General features: G+C 47.7%; 5 protein-coding genes across 5 annotated transcripts; 4 read left to right on the forward strand and 1 right to left on the reverse strand.

The window, feature by feature from the left end:
• Positions 1-1976: 1976 nt before the first annotated feature.
• On the reverse strand, positions 1977-3257 carry N7506_008214 (uncharacterized protein; the record flags this gene model as incomplete). The annotated part of the gene is made up of 1 exon (XM_056957507.1): positions 1977-3257. The coding sequence occupies one exon, from the start codon at positions 3255-3257 to the stop codon at positions 1977-1979; it is 1281 nt and encodes a 426-aa protein (XP_056806897.1).
• Positions 3258-10751: 7494 nt separating this feature from the next.
• Positions 10752-11929, forward strand: N7506_008215 (zinc-binding alcohol dehydrogenase family protein; the record flags this gene model as incomplete). The annotated part of the gene is made up of 2 exons (XM_056957508.1): positions 10752-10854; positions 10947-11929. The coding sequence occupies 2 exons, from the start codon at positions 10752-10754 to the stop codon at positions 11927-11929; spliced, it is 1086 nt and encodes a 361-aa protein (XP_056806898.1).
• A 2244-nt stretch (positions 11930-14173) lies between these two features.
• On the forward strand, positions 14174-14896 carry N7506_008216 (uncharacterized protein; the record flags this gene model as incomplete). The annotated part of the gene is made up of 1 exon (XM_056957509.1): positions 14174-14896. One exon carries the CDS (start codon positions 14174-14176, stop codon positions 14894-14896), a length of 723 nt encoding a protein of 240 aa, XP_056806899.1.
• Positions 14897-15568: 672 nt separating this feature from the next.
• N7506_008217 (zinc-dependent alcohol dehydrogenase family protein) lies at positions 15569-16594 on the forward strand (the record flags this gene model as incomplete). The annotated part of the gene is made up of 1 exon (XM_056957510.1): positions 15569-16594. The coding sequence occupies one exon, from the start codon at positions 15569-15571 to the stop codon at positions 16592-16594; it is 1026 nt and encodes a 341-aa protein (XP_056806900.1).
• A 4984-nt stretch (positions 16595-21578) lies between these two features.
• N7506_008218 (uncharacterized protein) lies at positions 21579-22711 on the forward strand (the record flags this gene model as incomplete). The annotated part of the gene is made up of 2 exons (XM_056957511.1): positions 21579-21597; positions 21684-22711. The coding sequence occupies 2 exons, from the start codon at positions 21579-21581 to the stop codon at positions 22709-22711; spliced, it is 1047 nt and encodes a 348-aa protein (XP_056806901.1).
• Positions 22712-24753: the final 2042 nt, after the last annotated feature.

The following is a 24753-nucleotide window of genomic DNA, read 5'->3' on the forward strand; positions in this document are numbered from 1 at the left end:
TTGCCCTAATAAGCCAAGATTTTCCGCTCATTCGTTTAAGCATAGAGGAAACTAAATGGTTGGTTGAGGTATCAGATTCACTTGCATGTATCTTGAAGTTTGTCGGCTCCACTGCGGAATATATCCAGATAAAGCCGTTGGAGTACTCGAAAGAAGCGACACTCGCGTTCCATTTCGATATCAGCGTGTTGAATAACGGCCCGAAGATTGTGACTAGAAGGCCAACACAGACATATGCTATCTCATCGAGGCTCTCTAGACACACTGCCTTGAGTACCAACCCGGCCTCCTCAGTCGACTTTGAATCAAGAACAACCGATTCTGATACCCAGAATTCAGTTAACCAGCTATTGAAAACAGGAAGGACTCTCTCCAACAGGGAACGCCGGAGGCGAATGAGGCTACCCCGGAGACTTTCCGTTTGGTTCTCCCTTTTCGCACCGAGAAGGATAATTTTTAGGTTCGCTGAATCTGCTGTCTCCAGAATTCCGAGCTGATAGTCATGCGGCTCCAGGTTCGTGAGCTGTGCTTGAGGGAAGACATGAACCACGCCATTCTCGATAGACACGAATTTGCCTCGGCTATCAGCTTTGTTTGGTGGGTGAACTTGTGGAATCGTGATGGAAGAGAGTGTGATGTTGATACTCTGGCCACAGAGCTTTGACTGTTCCCACCTCCAAACGAGCTCCTCGGTCTTTGTATATATGAAAGGGGCTTTGGCGACGGGGTTTATCGAAGAGCGATCAACATGAGGAACATGGTTTCTGCTGCATTTAGCGTCTTTACAAATGGCTAGTGTAAGTCAATATACGCACCCTTCCGCGCGCCGCCAATGCGACAAAAATGGGCGTTCAAGTAACATCGAGTGCAATATCAAACTCTCCCTTCCCTTCTCTCAGAATCAGCTTGTGTTAGCAGTCCACAAATGCTGGTGCTCGCCGATGTGAATGTCCAGAACCAGTGCAAATTTGGTCGACTTTCGGCGATGAAAGCAGTGTATGAGGCTGTACCGGGAGGCTTGAATGAGCTCCTAACCCACTGGGATAAAAAGATGCTTATACTGAAGACCAGGCAAGAACAATTGCTTTTCTATTACCTGCACTCACTGGAAACCAGAGGGCTTGCATTGCCGAAGGGGACATCCTGGTGACAGTAAAAAGTTGCGAATGGCCATAGACTGCTTGCTCGACATCATTTTGTCATCACCGGTCAACGTTTCTTTCTCAACGTTGAGTATGACCTATTGAACAGAGTTCTTTCATATCGCTAGAGACTAAAAGGTCAAAGTGAACAGGAGTAAAGATCTAAATTGGCCACCCGGCGTACACACAGATGGACTATTTGGTATTTGAGAAGCTTAGGAGAAGAAGATCAATTTGACATGTAAATGTTCGTTGAAATCCCCGTCAGCTTATTTGAATCTTTGTTCTGACCTATCATCAAGCGGATCAATTTCTGAATATGACTGAAACCGAAAGGGACAAGTGATGTGCTTCCAGACTTAACCTGTAGTGGGATCTCCTACGATTTATGTTTTTTTTGCGGATAAAAGTGGTCGCTTTGAGCGGGCGCAAACTATAGATACTGGGAACCAGCCTACCCTTCGCTATGGAGCAAATCAGGCGCATGCAATGAGCTAGTAGAAAGCTACTGAGATTGGACTTTGGAGACGCAGTACCTAAAGCCTATCGATTGATATACTTAGTATCTCCAGTGTATGGCGACGCACACTTACTCGCGATTGATGCGCTTCTGGTAGACAAGAGATTATCGCAAAAGTCTGGGAAAAATTCTCACAGTGCTCACAAGCCGGTGCGAATAAGGATCCACATCCCGAGGTACTTCGACAAATATAACTGTAAGTGACTTAGGCTAACGAGTGATATGAGGAATAGGACGGTTGAGAGGAGATTCATGATAGTAGTAAAATGAGGCAGTACCTAGATTATTCAGGCAACGGAAGAGCTTTGCTGTAATCAAATCCTTCCAATCTTCTCGTACTCGGACAAAGCCCAATTGACCATCCATTCACATTCGAGGATCTGCTTCGCAGAAGAGCGATTCTCAGACCTGAACTTAAGCATTGACTTCAGCATCTTAAAAATAGCATCCCTCTCGGCCGGTTCAATGTGCGGCATCCCTTTCCTCTGTCGAGGCTCCTGCATATCTTGTTCGAATCTGTCCTCCCACGATCGGTACGGGACCCGGTTGATCGGCTTGCTATCTTCCGTGAATCTACTATGTCGCCCCTCCCATTTGTGCCACCATTCCGGGGGCAGCATACCAAGTGCATCGACTTGCTCGCAAGTAATGCTATCTTCGGTGGCAAACATGCCGTCAAAAAGTGAGTTCTGACCTATGATGTTCCATAAAGAGCATCCGAGGGACCAGATGTCTGATGGGAATGACAAAGGCTTATGTGGCTCGAACCAAACCTCTGGTGGTCGGGAAACAAGCGGAGTGTGGGACTCAAACCTCTGTTGCTTGGTAGGGGAGAAGGCCTCACCGAAATCGCTGAGTAGAATTTTGGTTTCTGGGAGTTTGAGTTTGTCACTTGCCTCACCAAGCCAGATTGGTAAAACGGCCCGTGACGGGATATTCGTTGGGAGCGGTTGCCCATCAAAACGTCTCATTGCTTCAAATTCCGGTTCTCCGTACTTTTTGGACAAGCCCTCCACAGAAATTTGGCATAGGTCAAATGGCAACTGAAAGAGAACATTTCCAGCATGAAGATCTCCGTGAACGAATCCCTGGGAGTGGACGTATTCAACTGCAAGGATTAGCTGAGCCGCCAAGGCCGGAGCAACCCCCAATTGGAAAAGGCGGTTATATGAGGCATCTTTTGCCTCGGAGAGACTCATCCTCGCCGGGATTGTCACGTAACAAGGGTGCGTACCATTCGATCCTTGAATCTCGAATCTGTCTAGTACCGATGGTATCAATGTCTTTCCTAAGCTAGTGCTTGAGTTTTCTTGCGAGTTGGAAGGTTCTGAAAGGACGCTAAATTCAAGCGGGCTCGAATCCGCGGTACACACTTTGATGGCGACATATTTGCCATCTTTTTGATCTCGGGCCAGCCAGATCGTCGAGTACGTGCCGTGGCCAAGTTTTTGAACCACTTGATAGCGATTGTGGATATGATCACCGATTGTCATGGAGTGATAACCTCCCACTCGATAGCTTTCCAGTTTTTCCACTCCTTCGATGGGCCCATAAAGGTGATGCGAGGAATCATCACCCTTGAGAGAGTGAGACATAAGACCAGCCGTGCAGAAAGCTGCGGATTTGATTTTGGTAATGCTGAATTTGTCTGGCTTTGCTGGATGTGGAATGAAGACGAAAGCAATAAACACGTCTGGAAAGGCCGAAATGGTGACGAAATAAAATTCCTCATGGCACAGCTAGCTCTGGAGCTGATTTCACTTATTTTAAAACAGTCGTTACAAGGTTGGGACACAAGCCTGTCTCGGCGCGTAGATAATAAGTTCATTTTCGACGTTGCCCAAAGACACGCGCCAAGGGTCGATCGGAATAACAATCTTCCGGGAGATGATTCCCGAAGAGAAACTTTGGAAGGTATCCACACCTCTTTACCGGGCGTGAAGTAAAATGGTACCACTCCACAAAAGTGAAAAGTACGCGCCAGGATCTAGGCGTGAGAATTTCGAGATGTATTTCCCAATAGATACCTTGATCGTTAGTTCATGCATAACAGAGGGTTTTTCAGTTGGACCCACTTGTGGAGTTACACTCGATTTTGTTCGAGTAATGTCTGTCGCTAGACGCTTTGCTAGATATTAATGCCATGGCAGCGGCGGCTATCGATCTATTGTTGGATTGGGCTCACCCTAGCTCTCGACATCAGGACCGCAGGATTAGACATGGGCTCCAGAACCGCTATAAAAGCCGGCACTATAAAAGCCGGATAGTTTCCAGAGCCACTTTGGTTGTTCATTTATCTTCTTGTTGATTAATAAAATCAATACTATCTCCCAAACTCACCTCGTTATTTTTTACTCGATTTGATCAAGCCAGAACCCTCAAACGGAATGTCCACTATCAACATCATCAAATACTACTTTTACGAAGGCACTGTCCCAAGGTCCCAGGAGCGTATACGCCAGTTGATCACCTTGGCCTATCAAACTGCAAGAGATAGAAAAATATACACCAAAGCAATCCTTATCATCCAAGTTGAGATTTCAAGACCGCTCAAACTATGTTCTTTATGGGGCCATCCGAGATTCATTCGTTTTGACCACATTCTAACGAAATGTTAGATCCGAGGCCCACCCTACCACAAGCATCAACGGTATACGAATGAAAGATCCGTTGGGGATACACGTTACTCTCTGCTATAAAGATGAGGATCAACTTCTTCGGGGTACCCATGTGGCTAGTCATGGCTATGTGAAGGACAAGTCGCCCTGGAGTTTGTTCAAGCCACACACCATCCAGAAAAGTCCGATTTGACGAAGCGACAAAAAGGAAAGATTATTTGGCCGTCTGATGATGAGCTTGTCACTGCACCTGAGATTGCCTATAGTCATCTTCCAATTGGATGGAAATAAGGACACCCTAATGACCTATGAGGCCGCGGACGAGCTCAGTGTAGTACTGATCATATAGTAGGAGGGGGAATTTATACTTGGCCTTGTGCGGCTCTTATATTTGTTCTTCATTCAGACAGCCAGCGCTGGTACTTCACAATAGCTTTTCTTCCTTGTTCTTGGTCAGTTATTAGCGTCCACGATCAGACATTCAACTCTCTATGGTTAGATGCATTTATCATTTGTTTGAACTTTGGATTTTCTTTACAGGAATAATTAACCCCTTTTTTGAGATATTCCGTCTGGCGACAGAAATGAACCAGCCGGACGTTCTCCGGCCAAATACAAGAGGCGGCCATCCGGGCCGCTACCCAGAAGTCGAGCCTGTCTGTTGTTGACTACCGAAAAGTATATAGGTGGGAAATCAAGAACGTGAGTCATTTTGAAGAGAGTTTCCACGAGCAAAGGGAGCTGGTCAAGGGAGTGGGTAGGCCAATCTTTAGGCGCTGACCGTGTTCGAAACAGTCGGAATCTGCCGCAGTACGGGGATATTCGATCTCAGGATGTGTGAAAACTAGCCAAAGGCATTGAGAAGCTCCTACTATCTAGGGCCGTTGCGAATATTTGAATGATGGAGTTGAAGATTGGATTGCTAGACAGGAAGAGCCGGTCCCATCATCATCTGGTAAGTAGCAGAAAATGAAGGGCACGGTTGCCAATTCTAACTGAGGCCTTTTGAAAAACAAGCCTTCGTTTTTACCATCATTTTTTTGTGTTTCATTGCTGCTTCCAAAGATTTGTGAAGTTCAGACCCTGATCAAGATATATACCGAGCAAATCAACTCTCGCAAGCCTGACAGAATCCGCTAAGAGCCAAGGCTGCATCTATTGCTGGCCACCTTTCATTTCCTGCATCTGCCACTCGATCAAGCCATGTACATGGTACATCTCATACTGAGAAATGGAAAGATGGCACCAGTCTTCGTATAGTAGACACAACGTGATTTCGAATGAGTCGAACTGCGTCAAACCCAGCGGCGCCTACGACGCTTTCCAAGGCCTACTTCGTGGACCCCGCTTTGAAATCTCCAGGGTCACAGGTGCTGTATCAAATCACTATCCTACTAACGTGAACGAGTAGAAAGGTTCTTTTTTAGCTTGAAGGTATCTAGGGCTAGTGTTTCGTGATTAGCCGTACTCCGTAGTTCGCTACGTATAGGACCTGCAGAGGATTTATTTCGGTGGTTCGCTCCAGTCTCCCTCTAATCAGCCTACCCATTACTGTTTCTAGAAGCAACAAATTATAGGGCTATTTGGGTCTGATATGGTGTTTACTTGGCAGTCTTTCCTTTCAAGGATGAGATGATGGAGAAAGTAAAATTTTGTCGGGCTTGTGCTTCCTACGCCCTGCCATATAAATAGCAAATTAGATTCACTCAGATACATTTCAAACTTGAAGATATCATCAAGGTTATTCGAATCTAGATAGAAAAGTTGTGTTTCTACACCCGCTGCCTTGCTTCCGGGTCAAGTTTGTTCCACAAAATGCACTGATATGGCTATGTGAAGCGAATAATCCGATACCACAATATATGAGGCAAATTCCTCTAAAGGTACAGCTACTGGAAGGTTAGGAAATTCCAGGAGCCGGTTTACTTCAAAGACATTGGACACGTTTTGAGGGGCCGTTGACCTACCATCCGCTTGTGTAAGCATCCACCAACAAGGCGATTGTGAAGAGTTCAAAACGGTGACTTTGGATGTATCATACCCCCGCAAAGCGTACGTAGCTTGTGAGTCTTTCCATAAACGCTCTCAAGGATTGGTCATGTTCCTGTCGGTGTTACTATTTATGCTAGGATCACGCATCTTGGCCCTGGGAGTTCTCTCGCTCCCGGAAGCCTCTGGAACGTTTCTGGGAACATATGCACCGCTTTCAGGAGCCATATAATCCCCAGGAGACCTGCCCTAGCTTCAAGGACGTTATCCCTGTATCTTGGGGAATCCCCGTCATGTTCCTGTTGACAGACTTATCAATTCATGGAAATTTAAGTGCGGTTACTGGAGCTATGGCTAAGCTTTCTGGGAGTGGTTGAATAAATCAGATTTGTGCGTAGGTTTGGTGAAAGTTTTTTGTGAGTTAACAACCTACCCTGGGAGGAAGAAGATTGACTCTAAGATTCAGAGATACGGACCTAGGAGTGCAACAGCTCCCAGATCCAGGCAATGCATTCCCCAAACAGATTTTATGTTCATTCAGGAACGTAGAGTCAAGATCCCAGGAGTGTATTAGCGTCCAAGGATAAGGAAATAGCTCCAGGAGCTAACAAAGTAGTTCCCAGGGGATGCGCCGCTCCTCTTAATGTTTTTGGTGTTCCCAGGATCAAGCTCTATCAGTCCTAGAGGTAACGACTTGGCTCTGGGAGCAAGATAGCTCCTAGGGGCTTCAGTGCGGTTTCTAAGAGCTAAGTAGCCCCCAGGAAGTTCAACGTAGCTTCTGCGGTCTATGCCCGCATCTTGAGGAACCAAAGTCATGTTCCTGTTGACAGTCTCATCAACTCCTGGAACATCAGGTGCGGTTTCTGGGGCTACAGTTGGCCTTTCCAGGAGTCGTTGAATGACTCGAATTTGTGCGCAGGTCTGGTGAAGGTATCTTGTGAGGGGCTTTCCACGACCTCAGAAGTAGGGTCCCAGGAGCACGACAGCTCCCAGATCCAGTCAATGCGTTCACAAAACCAGTTCGAATTCAATTAGGATCGTAAAGTAGAGATTCAGGGGTAGAACTCTGTATCCTGGAAACAGGAAAGGCCCCAGGAGCTAAAGAGGAGTTCCCAGGGGATAAACATTTCCTAAAATTGCTTTTGGCGTTTCCAGGATCAATGTATTAGTTCCCAGAGTCAGATCAACAATGATTGTCTATTAATATAGACGAGCTGGTTTTAATACGTCGTGAGGCAGTATGGAAGAATTGTCGAGACTCTCCTGCCTCCCCGCGAGCTGTGTTTTCTGCCAACACGGTCCGTCTTCGCGTTCCACAAGGCTCGGCTGAACTCGCTGTCGGCATTACTTTAGCCGCCGCCGTTAGGTATGGTGTACAAACAACTTTTATCTACTGGCTCTTGGTTCCGAGCTAAGACATATTTGTCTCCGATGAGGAAAACTTCCAGTAGCATTTTTAAGCTCATCAACACCTAGCACTTGCAAATAAGAATCGGTGGCGAGGTGCTCTGTGGGGTTAACGATCAGGATTTCATTCATTTGCTTGCTAAGCTTGCTCCAAACTCCTCTCTGTTGCTGGTCCGAATGCCAGCGCCTGGTCACGTGCAGTCACGTGCAATTGACAGTCGCTTCGCTAATTTCCCAATTCCGTCGCGCGTTTGCTGTAAATTGTAATCATCTACGCTGAGTGGAAATCAGTCGTGCAGACGCCGAAGCGATGCAGGTGTAGAAGAATCTCGTGGTAGATGAGCCCCTGCCATTCTGGCTGAGCGACGGGGCCCACTCTGCTCTATTGTAATTCAGAGGTATGAACTAACTTGCTATTACAGAGGGATATATGAGCCTATATATACAACAATTATCCAAGTTGATTTCCAATCAACTCGGTCGTCTGTATAGACGCTTCGGAGCTAATTCCGACGGTGCGGCTTGGTTCCTGATCTGCACCAGCCTCATATCACAACAGTTCGAAATGAACTGTAATTTCTTTCGCCGATCATACTGCCATAGCAAAACAGGTAAGCTCGCTCTAAAGACAGTTCCCAACACGCTGGTACTATATCACGGTAGAGAGGATATTGTCGGATAGAATTTGAAATAATTTATGTCACTTTTGTGAGTTGACTTTACCCCACTAGATGTGAGACATACGACTTACCGGGTGGGGCCAGTCTCCGCATCAATTTTCGGAGGTATCAACCTTTTGAGTCATCCGTCGACCAAGAGCGCAGGGAGGTTACAGATATTGGAATTTGGTTCCCGGACCCTAAATGCCAAGACACACTAAACTACTTTTGGAGAGGCTATGTTAGCCTCATCTGTTTTTGGGATGTACCATAAATTACCGGACTATCATATTAGCGGTGGAAATGTCTATCACCTGTAAGACAAGAAGCTGCAACCTGAGTGCCCTACGTCAAATTCCCCAATCCTCACCTAGATTCCTTGATTACCTCCACAGGCGGTGCAGCGAAGCATGGCTCCCAACCTAGCAAAGTCTACTCTCGTGTTGATTCGTGATATGATTAGCAGTGATGAACTAAGTAGCTCGGAGATGGCGGCAGCTGCAGGCTGCAGCGAGCGCGCTATTGCCAGGATACGGTCTAACCTGCGACTATTCGGTAGTGTTAAAGCTCCTCCTATTCAAACTGGACGGTCGCGGAGCATCACTCCGATTATGCTGGAAACCCTGTGTGATCATTTACTCGAAAGAAAAACCGGATTTATACCTTCATGAGATGGAGCTCTTCTTTCTTGATGAATTTGATGTATCCGTACCAAAGTCCACGATCAGCGATGCCCTGCATCGCTTAGGGTGGTCCAAGAAGACAGCTCGACAGGAAGCAAAAGAGCGCAATCTAGGTTTACGCGATGATCACTGTCACCTTATCTCAGAATTTAGCTCATACCACCTCGTCTACGTAGATGAATCTGGGTGTGATAAGCGGATAGGGATGAGAAGAACTGGCTGGTCTCCCCTCGGTACAACAACTGTGCAAGTATCCAAATTCCATCGTGATCAACGGTATTAGATTCTCCCCGCATATACACAAGACGGAATCATACTTTCTCGTGTCTTCCAAGGAGTGACAGATACCTCATTCTTTGAAGATTTTATCGAAGAACTCCTCTATCACTGTGGAAAATACCCCGCGCCCAAGTCGGTCCTCGTCATGGACAACGCATTCTTTCATCGTTCTGAGAGAATCGAGCAACTGCGTTCCGATAAAGGAGTCAAATTAGTATATTTGCCTTCGTACTCCCCGACCTGAACCCAATTGAAGAGTTCTTTGCGGAGCTAAAAGCTTTCATTCGGCGTCATTGGCATTCTTACGCCGAAAATACGGATCAAGGGTTCGATTACTTCCTCGACTGGTGTGTTGATAAGGTTGGAGCAAAAAAACAGGGCGCAAGAGGCCATTTCAGAAACGCAGGTATTGATATAGAAGATCTGTAGTGAAAATTTCACGTCGTGCTCCTTTGGTTTTCTAATTACTACAGTATAAATGGATAGATGTATGGATGGCTCATCTGTCAATCCTAAAGCTAGTCTTAGAAAGGAGAGCCTCATAAACAGTTGAAACCCTGGAATGAGGTACATGTGTGATACCTTTTTCCATCTAGGGACAGATAGGATTACTTATAGACCTAACGGGTGCTTTGATACTACCTCACAGACGCTAGCTTGTGTCACTCCTATACAAGGATCTGGGATCCAATTCATTCCGTGGGTCATGATTGGTAGCCGGACCCTGACGGCTGCATACACTGCCGGCCGCCCACTGGTTGCCCGCTGGCATCCCACCAATATCCCACCAATATCCCACCGATATCCCACCGGCATCCTACCGGCATCCCACCGGCATCCCACCAAAACTCAAATGATATCGAACAGTGCTGATGGAGTTATGTCAGTAGCCGTTCCAAGTTTTCTAGTTCCAAACTTTCTCTGTAGAGATTTATGTTAGTATTCGTTACGTCTATCGCACCGCTGTCCTTTTCTCAAGAGCCATATTGGCTGGAGACAAATGATGTCAAATGTAAAGCGTGATTAATATCAAGAAAGAAATAAACAGCCTTGAGGCTTTAGCTTGCACAATTCTACTTAGACAAACATGACATCCATAAGAGATAGGAATCCACACAACTAGGGAAAATGGACACTATATAATTACTAAGGATTATGCGGGCGACAGGAAGGTACTTCGTTATTTCTATGTGGGGAAAAGAGGGCTTCTAAGATGCCCGAAGCGGAAATCGAATTTGCGGATGATTCAACGATTAATAATTAGCTATTTACCCAGAACCAATTTATCAGCCTATTATGCTGTCATTAGTTGGTCACATTATTCTGCAAATTATATAAATACCACAGTAGCCACACTCGTCTTATGCATTAGACCCTTTTCCCAAAACAATTTTGTCTTATCTCATAATCGAGCCCACCACCTGAAAGCACGAAGGAACCTCGACTATCTCATCATGAAGGAAGCGATTGTTAAGAAGGACACCTCAGTCGACATTGTCGATTCTCCCATTCCAAAGCCGGGGCCTGGCCATGTGTTGATCAAGGTTATCGTCGCCGGTAGGTACCAGATCTTGGAGGACTTGCATGGACGGCGTATACGTGTAACGGTCCCAATATTTTGATCGGTAGCTAACGCGAATTTTTGAAAGGTTCCAACCCGAAGGATTGGAAGCTCCCCATCATGCGCGGTCCTGATATGAACACCGGTGACGATATCGCTGGTACCGTGGAAGCCGTGGGAGAGGATGTCGTCGGATTCAACAAAGGGGACCGCGTGGCCGCGTTCCACGAGATGATGACCTCGCAAGGGGCCTTCGCCGAATACGCCATTGCACCCTACTACACTACGTTCCACATTCCTGACTCAACAACCTTCGAGGAAGCTGCCACGATTCCTCTAGCCGCCTACACATCCGTCTGCGCACTCTTTCAGGAGCTCGAGTTACCGGAGCCCTGGTTGCCACTCTCTAAGGCCGCTGGCAAGGAGGGCACTAAGCGTCCCCTTATCATCTATGGAGCCAGTACTGCCACAGGAGCTTTCGCTATCAAGCTTGCAGCGGCCGCCAATATTCATCCTATCATTGCCGTTGGCAGCAAGCGAAGCGAATTTATCAAGCCCTTCCTTGATGAGAGTAAGGGAGATGTCCTCGTTGACTACACCGCTTATGGTACTGAGGCAGAGTTAATCAAAGCGATCCAGGAGGCTGTCAAGAAGGGGGGTGCTCCCGACGGCCGCTGCTGGAAGGCTTTTGATAGCGTTTCCGAAGATGACACGATCAGACTCGTCACTAAGGTCATTGCTGGCCCGCCGGACGCTGCTGGTCGGAGACCAAAGGTGACTAACATCTTTATGAAAACCAAGGTCGAGGACTCTGACCCGAGTGTTGATATCGTCTTCTCCATGGTCGGTCAGGTTCACTACGAGGATGAGAACGACAAGCTCATTGGCGTGACATGGGGCGCAGCGTTTGCTCGGGGTCTGCGCGAGGGTTGGCTCACAAGCCATCCTTACACTATAGGTAAAAACGGTCTCGAGGGCTTGTCTGAAGGTCTAAAGAGCCTTAAAGACGGAAAGATTCGCGCGCAGAAGTTCTTGACGCGCCCCAGCGAGACACCAGGTGCAAGCGATTGAGCCAAGCAAAGCGAGTTAAACAACGCCCGCCGGGCCGGAGACGCGGTAGAGTTGCATGTTAGGGACAGGCTTGGAAATGACAATCTTGTATTAGACAAAATGTGGAAAGTGTTTCATATGTATGTCATATTCTCGTTCTATTCTGATGCCAAATGACCTGACTAAACCTTGGCATTTCCCAAGTAGCTGTACCTCTGGGTAAAAGGAAATTAGATTTATGTATAAGGTCTCAACGACTGTATAGTGCCCGAACATATTACGTTTACTCTTCAATTCCAATAGTACCGCGGTTTCGCATCACCCAACGGGCAATATCGCTAACAAACCGCCGGGCGGCTCCTGCTTTGACGCCGTTTTTGACAAAAAAATCAGGATCTTGATCTTGGTGGATTTGCTTGAGGTCCAGACAATTTTCGAGGGTCACATCGCGGGCTTTCTGAATATTCTCCCTGAAGGTCTCACTGCTGACCGGTGACTGATGCCAGGTAGCATATTCTTCGACGGCTATATCGAGAAGTCCAGGAATATCAATGGGATCAGTTTGCGTAGGAGCCAGGCTCGTACATTCAGCAGCAGCGGTAGGTGTAGGGGTGGGCGCTTGAGATGGGAGATGAAAGTGGACTGGATGCCATGTAGATCCACATGTAGAGCTGTCCGAGCTTTTCTTCCGTCGTTCAAGCCGCTGATTCTCCTCGGCATAAAGCTGTTCACGAAGACTATCGGGAACGTCGTCATGTGTTTCGATGACCCCTCCCTGCTGCACGTGTCTGGTGAGCATCTTCAAGTGGTTTGTGCGTAATCTGTAATGCTTTTTCCCGTACGGGTCCTGCCAGCAATATTGTCCTTCATGGCGTCATGGAGGTCCAGGGCAACGCATGATTCTGTACACATCTCGCCAGACTTCATGACCCCCCGGAAGCCTGCTCGGCATCCATCTCGGCATCACGTTCCGTAATCATTCCTTTAGTGACAGATGTTTTTCCTCTTTTGTTGCTGCTGGATGGAAGCCGGCCATGGTCATATATTTAGTTAATAGTTATCTGAATTCGGAATTTCTTGCCAAGACGGTAGAGATTGGCCCACAGTTGGTTCTCTACCGTGGTCCAGTCAACACTAGCGCCTTCAAAGCGCTTGATAAGATCAGACTGGGAGCGTTCATTTACAGACACCACTAGGTTGGTATCATCTAGTCTCACCCGTCGGTTATGGGCTATCTTTCTCCGCAGAATATTTCCAGCCGTTTCCTTTATCCGCCCCCAGTAAGACCTAGGTGGCAGGGCCAAGTCTTGTTCCGTGTCCTTTGCCACCACACGGTTATTCAGTTTTACCCTCCACTCGATCTGGTAATGGACATAATCCAATCCACCGTCATCCACCTCACCTTCTTGCATAAAGCCCGGTTGATCGGGTTGCGGGTCGTGCAACGGTGATGAAAGTTGACTGAATATTGATGGTTCGGGGTCGGGGGAGGAGCAGATTACAGAAGGCGTCTATTCACGGCCAGGTGTAGGAGCATACGAGGGAGTCGGGTCCCGAAGATCAGGCGGGCGAGGTTGGTTGATGTCATCATTATTGAAAGCAGCGTAAGCCATCCCCTCCAAGCAGTAGATACTACTGAGGAGCCTATTTAAGACGCCATCGTACGTTAGCTGGAAACAAAGAGGCTGCCGTCACGCATAGGGTAGAGGAGTATGTGTCTGACAGGCTGAGTACTGTACGGTTATCAAAAGGATCATTGGTCTTCTGTTAGTCCGAATATGGTAGATCGGCCCGTACAGTAAGGTTGTGGGTTTGTTAAGGTTCTAAGATTGCGGGTAAGCGCTAGGATTGCCACTTTGACACGCTGCGTGGACGGAGAAGATGACAAGTTGTTAGGTTCGCCAGGTCCAGCGTTGCTGGAGTTGTTTGAATTGTTTGCAATGCTCCAGAAGGTCCCAGCAATACTCGTATCTACCATACACACATAAGCAAATGGTACAGTAGAATTCGAAAACAGTTTACCCCCAGGACACCCAAGCTTCGTTTCTCGGCCCGTACCCGAAACTACACTAATCTGTTTTTAGATAAGACGTAAATAATTCATTTCTAATAATAAACCTTTTTTATTTCCAGAACAACTGCTTAACGTATAATACCGTATCTTACATGAAACTCCCATCCAACCCTACCTTCACTGCCCCTCCATTATTGACTTTCATCCTTTTCAGCACCACCATCTCGGAACTACTGAAATTTTTGCACATCATGGCACCGAGACTATCCTTGTCACAACTGCAACTCATTCGCGATATGATAGAAAGCCAGTCGTTAACCCGTTCTCAAATGGCGGAGGCAGCAGAATGCAGCGAACAAACGATCAAAAACATCCGCAGAAACTTGCGACAGTTTGGACACGTTTATGCTCCCCCGACTCGGATCGGTCGGAGACAAATTATAACACCACCGATGATAGAAGCGCTCTGTGACCACCTGCTAGAAAAGCCAGGTCTGTATCTAGAGGAAATGGCCATATTTCTATGGGATGAATTTCAGACGCTAGTAACCACCTCTAGTATCAGGAGGGCCCTTGTATCCCAACGCTGGACCAAAAAGACCGCCAGACAGACTGCTAAGGAACAGAGTGCCGAATTACGAGAAGTTTATCTTCACAATCTCTCGGAATTCGAATCGTGCCACCTTGTTTATGTCGATGAGTCTGGATGTGATAAACGAGTCGGTTTCCGACGGACAGGCTGGTCACCACTTGTTGTTGCACCTCGACAAGTGTCACAGTTTCACCGTGACGAGCGTTATCAAATTCTGCCCGCATATGCTGAAGATGGCATTCTGCTTACTCGTGTCTTTCGTGGGTCAACGGATGCCGCCGTGTTCGAAGATTTCATCGATGAGCTTCTTGTTCATTGCGGCAGATGGCCGGAGCCAAAGTCTGTTCTAGTCATGGATAATGCATCATTTCATCACTCTTAGCGGATTTCGCAAATGTGTGCCGATGCTGGAGTCAAACTTGTTTACTTACCCCCGTACTCGCCTGATCTGAATCCAAATGAGGAGTTTTTTGCTGAGCTAAAGGGCTTCATAAGACGCAATTGGTGCTACTACGCAGATGATCCCGACCGAGAATTTGGATCCTTTCTTGAGCGGTGTATCAACCAAGTTGGGGAACGACAAGACAGTTCCAGAGGACATTTTCGGCACGCAGGCCTAATCGTTGATTATTGAGGCACCAGAATCTATGTCGTACAAAATTCATCGGAGATTGAAGGAATGGGGGAAAAAGATCCCGAGATATGGCCATGGTATATTCTTTCGCTGAACCTCCGACTGTGGGATACCGATGGGATACCGATGGAAGCGGATCGACGATTCAAGAGCCAATGAGATATCTCCGTACCGGTGGGAGCCGGGGAGAAATTGTTTATGAATCATGAGAAGGTCCGCGACTGCGACAGTGCTATCGTAATCCATCACTAATTCACTCGAAATATAGGTTACATTTACGTCACTGTTTTAACCATTATTGCACCTTTCAGATCCAAAACTATATAGCTCCGTAACTCCCCTCCATATGCTATCCATGAAAATATTCTCAATTTCTCAAAGTATTTTTTGTTCAATTGAAGCCAACCTGATAGCCTGAACATGACACAAATGAAAGTTGTTCGCATCGTCAATGCCGGCGACAAAGTTACCGCCGAACTTCGTAATGAACCTCTCCTAACTCCAGGTCCCCGCGATGTCCTGATTAAGGTCTACGCTGCTTCGCTCAACTACCGCGACACGGCCCTTTTGAGGGGCGAATATCGTGCGCCGACCAAGGAAAACGGAATTCCTGTGTCCGATGGTGCTGGAGAGGCTATTGCTGTCGGAAAAGATGTTGCACGGATCACCAAGGGCGACCGCGTCGCTGTCGGTTGTGCTGCAAACTGGATTGCTGGCCCATATACTCCGGAATATCGGTCAAGCAGCGTCGGCTTCACTGTCGATGGGCTGTTAGCTGAATACGTGATTTTCAACGAAGACGCACTTGTCCGCATTCCAGACTATATGTCCTACGTCGAAGCTGCCTCCCTTCCTTGCGCAGCTGTTACCGCCTGGACAGCCCTCAACAAAGTTGAACCCCTTCAGCCGGGCCACACCGTGTTGGTCCAAGGCACAGGGGGTGTTTCACTCTTTGCGTTGCAATTCGCGAAAATCTTCGGCGCTCGTGTCCTTGCAATCACCTCCTCGTATGGGAAGGCTGCTAAGCTCAAGGAGCTTGGGGCCGATGCCGTTGTGAATTATAGCACCACCCCTGATTGGGATCAGGAGATCCTTACTCTGACCGGTGGAAAGGGTGTTGACAAGGTGCTCGATATTGCCGGAGAGAAGACTATCGTGAAGTCTGCAGCATCGACCAAGATCACTGGAGCCATCATCTTGATTGGATTTGCAAGCGGTTTCGGCGGTGGCCTTCCGCCAATCGATGTCCTCGTTCGATCCCTCACAGTAACCGGATCTACTGTTGGTTCGCGGATCGATTTCGAAGCTATGCTTCAGGCCATGGAAAGGCACCAAGTCAGACCTATTATCGATCAGGTCTATCCATTCGCAGAATTCCGTGAGGCGTATAAAAAGCTCGAGGGTGGACAACAAGTCGGCAAAGTCGTTATTGAGATCGCCAAATAAGCGACTCATAAGGATGCGAAATAGGTTGTTGAAAAGGGTAGCTCGTCACGGCTGTATCGGCCGTGGAGCACTCTAATGTATATTGCTGCTAAGAGATTGAAAGTAGGAAAATAGGAATAGAGGGAAGTCTTCGGCTAAGCGTACTTGGGCGGACCTATGGATTTCCGGCCTTTCTCAGCCATTACTAGTAATATCCTCAGGTAAAAAGGCGTGAAATCTTCTTGCAGTACGGTTCAAGATTAAAATCAAAGTCGGTAATTGATTAGCGTGTTTCCCAAGGTCTCAAAATGATTACACGAGATTGAAGTGGTGAAACTGGTTTCAATCCATCCTGTACATGTATATCTCTGTGTATATTATTATTCAAAACGCTGGAGGGCTGCTAGCAACACAAAAAATCGTTTTATATCACCTCAACGATCGGCATCACCCTCTTCACGTTCTCGACCCAGTCACGGATATTTTCTACGAAACTCCGGGCAATTCCGGGCTTGATTCCCTTGTCAACGAAGAAACTAGGGGTTTGATCCTTGAAGATGTGCTCAAGTTCGAAGCCATCTGAAAGTGTTATATCACACGCTTGTTGGAATCCTTCCTTGAGGGTATCGTCGGATACATTTGATGCGAGCCACTCACCGTACTCTTTGACAGCTACATCTTTGAACCCAGGGATGTTCAATGGACTCATAGCTCTCAGCTCTGCTGTGGCATCGGCCGGGGTCGTCGGGGCCAAACCAGTAGGGCTGGATGGGTGAACATTGATGTTGATAGGTTGATAAGGTCCTCTATCTCCAAAAACATTACCGTCTTTGCGTTTTTCCTTCTCGAGCCTCTGCTGTTCCTCCATATAGAGCTCATCCCGGATCTCATCCGGAACGTCTTTATGCGTCTCCAGAGTACCACCCTTTTCGACGTAGGTAACCAATCGCCTAAGAGTTTGTGTGCGGAGTCGGTAATGGCTTTTCCCCATTGGATCTAGCCAACAATAGGGACCCAAGTGGCATGCAGCCGAACCGCATTTCATCAAGCCGTATACACGGCGCCAAATTGATTGTTGGCCGCATGCGCTTTCTTCGGCGTCAAGCTGGGCGTCCCGATCATCAATCATTCTTTTTGTCACGGAAGATTTACCTCTCTTGTCACCTTTTCGTCCAGCGGATGGAAAAGTGCAATCCTCTACGTAGTTAAAACAGATCCTCAACGTGAGTCTCTTTCCACGACAGAAATGACCCGACCACATTCGCAACTGTTTTTCGATAGGAGCCCAGACAATTTCAGTCTTATTGAAGCGCTTGGTCAAATCACGTTGGGAACGATCATTGACTGCCACGACAATCGCTGTGTCATCGATCCTCACTCTCTTGTTGCGGTTGACCTTCTCTCCAAGGACAGTTTTGTAGCTTTTTTTCCAAAACAGCCGCCAGTAGGCACTCGGGGCCAACACCAGGTCCTCTTCCGTATCCTTAACCACGGCCTTGTTGTTGAGGGTGACACGCCATTCTATGAAGTAGTGGATACAGCTGGGCGAATCCTCGTCGTAGATCTTGTCCGCATCCCATTCAGATTCCTGGAGCAGAGGTACATTGTTCGGTTGAAGTCGACCTGCGACGTTGGGCTATTCTTCGAGCGAGATCGAAGGGGAGGAACTACACTCGGACTGGGTAGCATAAGGGCTCCGAAAGTTTCCTGGTGTAGGAGCATATTGCGAATCATTTTCCGATGGTTCAAGGTCCTGGGATTGAGACCTGTAACCATCTTGGTACGAGGTGTCGTTCATATCTACAGATGATCAAGGCCCTGGTGGGCTGTCAGCATAGGTGAGCGATCCCATCTGTGGCAGACGCCCAATAACGAAGGAAAGCGACGAAGGATACAAGAGCTATGAGGAGCACAAACAAGAACCATATTAGCCTACCGGATTAGACTTCTACAGCAGTAGACTGGAGTACAGCTTTCGTAATGTACAGTAAGATGCAGACGCCGATGAAGATGAAGATTACGGAGAGAGGAAGAAATGCAGTGGGCGCGGATCAAGCCAGTTTGCCAGATCCCCTCTAGAACTTTCCATGGGATAGTACGGTAACTTACCATGATTCAGGAGACATTACATCCCAGTACGTTAAAAACGACAATACTGCTAGACAGGGTAAATTTTGTATGTAACCCTATATGGACTAGCGTCGTTTCGGGTACGGGCCGAGAAACAAAGCGTGAGTGTCCGAGGGGTAAACTGTTTTCGAATTCTACTGTATGTAACTTAACTCTGTAAGTCACTGTATTTGTAAAAAACCGGAAAATTGCTATTTATATTTATTACTTAATAAAGTCTAGCGTATCTTGGCGTTTAAGGTTCGGGAACAATAGAAGAGTGTGGGGGGTGACACCGATTTCCGGAAATACTGTAATAGTTCGCACGTTCAAATTGGGGATTTTGGGCGAGCAGCGCCGCACACTCGGAGGCATGCACAGTGGCATCAAAGGTATCCGCCCCCAGCCGCATGAACTGGGATTGACGATCTGCTGGCCTCGTGTCGATCTGTTGATGTATAATTTCCAGTGGTTAGCTTAATGATCGGCATATTCGCCTGGGCGCCGATCTTAGCATCTCGTCTGCGGCGACATAATCCAAGACTCATTTAGCAAGTCGCCAAATTCCTGTATCGAGTTAGTCGAGATCATTCCCGCTCTGGTCATCTGATATTCCGGCAATATGACTCACCTACATTGCCATGTGTGTCAGCTCCACGCCCACTACCCGACCAGCACGCTGGAATGCAATAATCGCAGACAAGACCCATTAGCAACAAAAAGGACCGAGTCTTAAATGACGACGCACAGTAGTGGAGTTAACCTGTGAGGCCTCTCACCTCGCTCCATGCACTATTGACCACTTGCATTTCCGGCCATTCCGATGACGATGATAACCCTGCAAACAACTGTTTCGGGAACGTTATTTAGAACACCTATGAAGTTGTCGATTATGATCGAACTGGTCAACGGATAATATTATAGTGTATTTGTGGTTTCAACTCAATTGATAGCTAAAAATTAGTATGCCGGTGTAGGCTCTTCTCTATTCACTGCATCTTGTATAAACTAGGTTATTATCGTTTCTTGGCGAGTGCTTTCTCCGCATCGATTTACCCAATAGCCGATGTCTTCTACGAACCGCCGGGCGGCACCTAATTTCACACCAGGCTTGACGAAGAAATCTGGGTCTTGATCCTTATGGACCTGCATGAGGTCGAGGCAGTTTTTGAGAGCCACATCGCGTGCTTTGGCGATATTGTCCCTGAAAGCCTCATTGCTCGCCCGTGACTGCTGCCATTCGGTATATTCCCCCACTGCTACATCAAGGAGTCCATGAACGATGATTGGTTCAACATAGGCAGACTTGGCGGGCGAAGCTTCATTAGCAAAAGGAGAAGGCACGGATTGTTGAGATGATCGGGCTGGAAGGAAATTATTGATATTGATTGGAGGACACATTAAGCCGATCGAAGAATGGTTCGAGGTTTTCTTCTTTTTTTCAAGTCGCTGCTTTTCCTCGGCATAAAGCTGCTCGCGAACGTTGTCAGGGATGTCGTCATGGGTCTCGAGGTCTCCCCCTTGCTCCATATATTTAATAAGGGCCTTCATATGGTGTGTTTTTAGTCTGTAGTGTTTTTTTCCTTCCAGGTCTTGCCAGCAGTATTGCCCTTCGTAACAACATAAGAGTCCAGGACATCGCATGACACGATACACATCCCGCCATACAGGGTATTAGCCAGATGATTACTCAGCGTCAATCCGAGCGTCCCGGTCCGCTAGCCTCCTTTTAGTGTTCAATGACTTTCCTCTTTTATCACATCCAGATAAAAGAGCCCAACTATCATCAATATAGTTAATAGATATCTAGAGCAAAAGCTTCTTGCCAAGACGGTACAAGTGGTCCCACACCAGCAGCTGCTATTCCACAGTTATCCAATCAATATCAGTGCTCTCAAAACGCTTGGTAAGATCTCGTTGGGAAAGGTCCTTTACAGATACGACAATAGTAATATCGTCTAGTCTCACGCGTCGGTCACGGGCGATTTTCCGACGTAAAAGACTTCCGGCTTTCTCGTTGATATTTTCCCAGTAAGAACTAGGTGAGAGAGCCAAGTTTTGTTCCGTATCCTTTGTCACAACCCGGTTATTCAGAGTAACCCTCCACTCAATCTGGTAGCGTATACAGTTTACAGATTGTCCATCCCACGTTCCTCCATCTTCCTGATCAATCACTGGCAGAAACCCCGCTTCGTCGGACTGTGGTTGATGCAAGGGGGATAGACGTTCATTGAAAATTTCCTCAGGGCTGGGTGAAGGGCAGACAGATGGTATGGATTCACGGTCCAAGTAGTAACCGGGGGTTGGGACATACAAGGGAGTCCGGCCTCGTAGATCAGGTTGGTTAGTATCATAATCATCATCAAAAGGAGTGTAGGTCATCCCTCTGAGGCCAAATATCCCACTAAAGAGCCTAGTAACATCATTCCATGTTAGCTTGGACCAGAATGGAGTCAGGAAGTGGAAGGTAAGAAAAATTTATGGCTGACAGGCTAAATATGGCGATGAGCAGGGTCATGAGTATAATCTGCAAGTAAGCAAGGTATTGTAAGTCACTGTTTGTACTACCTGATATGTACAGAGTAGGCTCCAAGACCGTCACTTGGGTACGGGCAGGAGTGGTGGCAGAGAGAATTGACATCTTGCCAGATTGCCAGATTCCCTAGGCCCAACTTCAGCTCCTGATATTTGACTTGTTTGCATTCCAACTACTCCATACTGTAATGAGACACGAGGTACATGTATCACTTGGCGTAAGGTAACGTATACGTAATCTAGCAGGAAGATTGATACTCCGGGGCTATTCCGAATACAGTATAGTGGACCTTGGCATTAGGGTTCGAGAAACAATCGAAGAGAGTAGGTGGTGACACCAGTTTCGGGAAGTACTGTAGCGATGCGTATTCGCCCCTACTGTATCAGGCGGTATGCCTCCGAAAAGCGACCGAAGAGACCCGTCAAGAGGAGGAGACGGGATGAATCCTCAACTTCCAAACCCCAGGGTGGGCAAAAACCCTCGGCGTACTCGCCGCCACCTCTGAACCCGCGAACCCCGCCACTCCACCCGATCGACCTACCCCACAACGCACCGTCCAGGAGAAATTCCTAGTCTCAACCGCCTTCTCCACCATCACTGCCAGAACTCTGTCATTCCAAGGACAATTGCTCAATGGCGTCACCCCGCTTCAACTGGCCCAAAATGGCTTTCACTACCAACCTTCTGGATATTCCGTTGGGCTGGCCTGCTGCTTTGCTTGTCAACATTTCAAACGCCTAGACAGCTTCCAAGGGGTACCTTTCCAAGAGGCACAGCTACCACATTCAGTAGACTGCTTATGGCAGATTATCTACAGCGACTTGAAACAACACCCCGAAACTGCCGGCACACTTACCCTCTCAACCAACACACCCTCGCCGCCTAAACAGTCAACTACTCGCCACCATCTTTCTTCGAATAACGCACCTTTCAAGAAAACTACCGCAAACGCTAGCACACAGACACCCACCCATTCAACCCCAACAATACCCACTGCTATAGAAAAATCTTCGAACACTATCGTCCACTCCTGTGCTCAACCGCCATCCGCCACAATCGACTCAGAGCTACAAACACCTCCACCAACCTACTCTCCCCAGCCTCCTCAATCGATACCGTCCATCACTTATTCGCCCCCAACCAAGCAAACAACCTATGCTTCTGTCCTTCAGCAATCTATCACAAACACACCGCAATCAGCTTCTTCAACACAAAAACCCATCCTTCCTACCGAACCTATACTCACGATTGAAGATCTTCACCGCCGTTTCCACAATAAACCACCACCATCCCAGCTTGAGAATAAGACAAGTCAACGCTCAACGAAACAAAATCTTAACAATTCCGCATCTGCAACACAGTCGCTATCTAGGTTCCTTGTCTCAGCCCTGCCCGCGTTTTCGCGGTTTCTAGCAGAGATGCAACCAAAAGCGGACATTTGCTGTTCGTCTCATTCGCATATCTACCACAGCCGCGCCATGAAGGCAGCCTAACGTCACAAACGGCACCTGGGCCACGACAGGCCTTGACGAGGCTCTAAGTTCGTTTTTAGGAAGTGGGACACCACACATGTACATCCAAGGATATATATAGTTGCTGTATCCTGTATATCGCCGAAAGCGAGAGGTCAGGGTAAATGAAATCATCCATCCATCCATACTGTAGCGATGCGGCGTCTGTACAATTGGCACGGTGGCAATAGATCCGGCATCGACTGTAATAGCAGGGCGACGTTGTGGTTGATATTATCTTTGATATAAATCTATTGTGGTTGTGTGCCGAACAGGAGCTAACCCCAAAATCGATGGCGGACCCACCCGTGGGGGTACCCGAAGCCGTACCCACAAACACCCATGAAATAACCAACCTATTTTCGTCGACTGATTTTCAGCCGTCGATTGTTCCCCGCAAGAGAAGACAGCTTCGTCATGGTGATGAATTTACATCCGCACCGCGGTCGAATCCCGAGTTCGCTGGCACTGGCGAACAGACCGGAAGAGTGACCACCAAGGAGGTCCGCCAGCTCATCGACAGCCTCAAAGACATCATCCACCACCAAACCACACTCATCCAAGCCACTAAAGACGAGCTTCAAGAGGTGAAACACGACCAAAACGTTCTCTTAGCTCAGAATGAGAAACTTCTCGAGGAGGTTCGAGCGCTGCGGACACAAGTCGAAACTCCCCCACCTACACCGCCGAACAAGTCATGGGCTACGGTGGCCGCCGGTGACAACAGCACTACGACCCAACCGGCGCACCAACGACCCGAAAAAGACGAGAACTGCGTCCGCATCTACACCCAGCGCTCGCTGGTTGACCCACGAGACAACAATAATAGTGACGATAACACGTTCGGCCGATACCTCCCCACAGATTCCACCAACACCCATATCCGCACCGCACTAATAAATGCTCCACCAACCCAGGATGCCCAGGTCGCCGGCATCGTCACTACTAAGACAGGCTACGTGATTCAATTCAAGGACACCAAGTCGGCCGAGCTAGCCCGCAACAACACCGAATAGTTGAACGAGTTAGAAAACAACTCGAAGCTAGTCAAGCCACGATTCGACATCGTCGTACACCGGACGCCGACAGAAATTTTCGACCTCGATAACAAAAATGCCCAGGCCATCGGAAAGATCATAGAAGAAAATGACCTGATAGGACATGGGTTCCAGATCCAGGAAGTGGCGTGGCTCAAGAGGAAGGACAAAATACTAGGGAAATTCGCATCGCTTAGAATATAGTTCAACTCGACGAAGGGAGCTGAACGCATCCTCAACAAAGGTCTTCTAGTGGGCCAGAGATACATCGGCAGCGTGGAACGCCGCGAGATTAAGAAAAAGAGATGCTTTCGATGCCAGCGATTCGGACACCTGGCGTGGTCGTGCAAAGAAACACCACGGTGTGGGCAGTGCGCGGGTCAACACAAGAGACAGCGATGTCCCCCAGGAGTGAGACCCCGATACCTCGACTGCAGGGGCGAACACCCAACCGATAACCAACAGTGCCCTACCCCCGCAACTTCCAACCACCCCCAATATTAGAGACGAGCCTACGCATGCTACAGCTGAACATAATGAAATCAGGACCAAGGATAGAGGCCCTTATCAATAATCGCCAAAGTCAAAACCTAGATATACTCCTTATCCAGGAACCGTCCATCACTACCTACCGCACCCACGTCAACCACAGCTCTTAACGCCTCTACTATCCGACAACCAACACTGATGCAGTCCGATTCCACAACCTGATCTATATAAATCAGAGGATCTCTACTTCGTCACACCAACAAATCCTATACGACCATCCAGATATCACTACTATCAAGATCTGGACATCTAATTCCCAAATCCTTTTCTTCTCCGTTTATATCCCCTCTGTCCCTCTATGTACAGCCGACGAAGCTTTAGCAAAATCGACCCTCACAGCGATTCAAAACACAATCACAACCACCCTACGAAACAATCAGCGACCCACGAACATCGTTCTCAGCAGAGACTTCAACCGCCATCACCCAATATAAGGCG

This window comes from Penicillium brevicompactum (genome assembly GCF_028827555.1).
Source record: "Penicillium brevicompactum strain IBT 35665 chromosome Unknown utg000006l_segment0_segment0, whole genome shotgun sequence".
In the NCBI taxonomy this organism is placed as follows: domain Eukaryota; kingdom Fungi; phylum Ascomycota; class Eurotiomycetes; order Eurotiales; family Aspergillaceae; genus Penicillium; species Penicillium brevicompactum.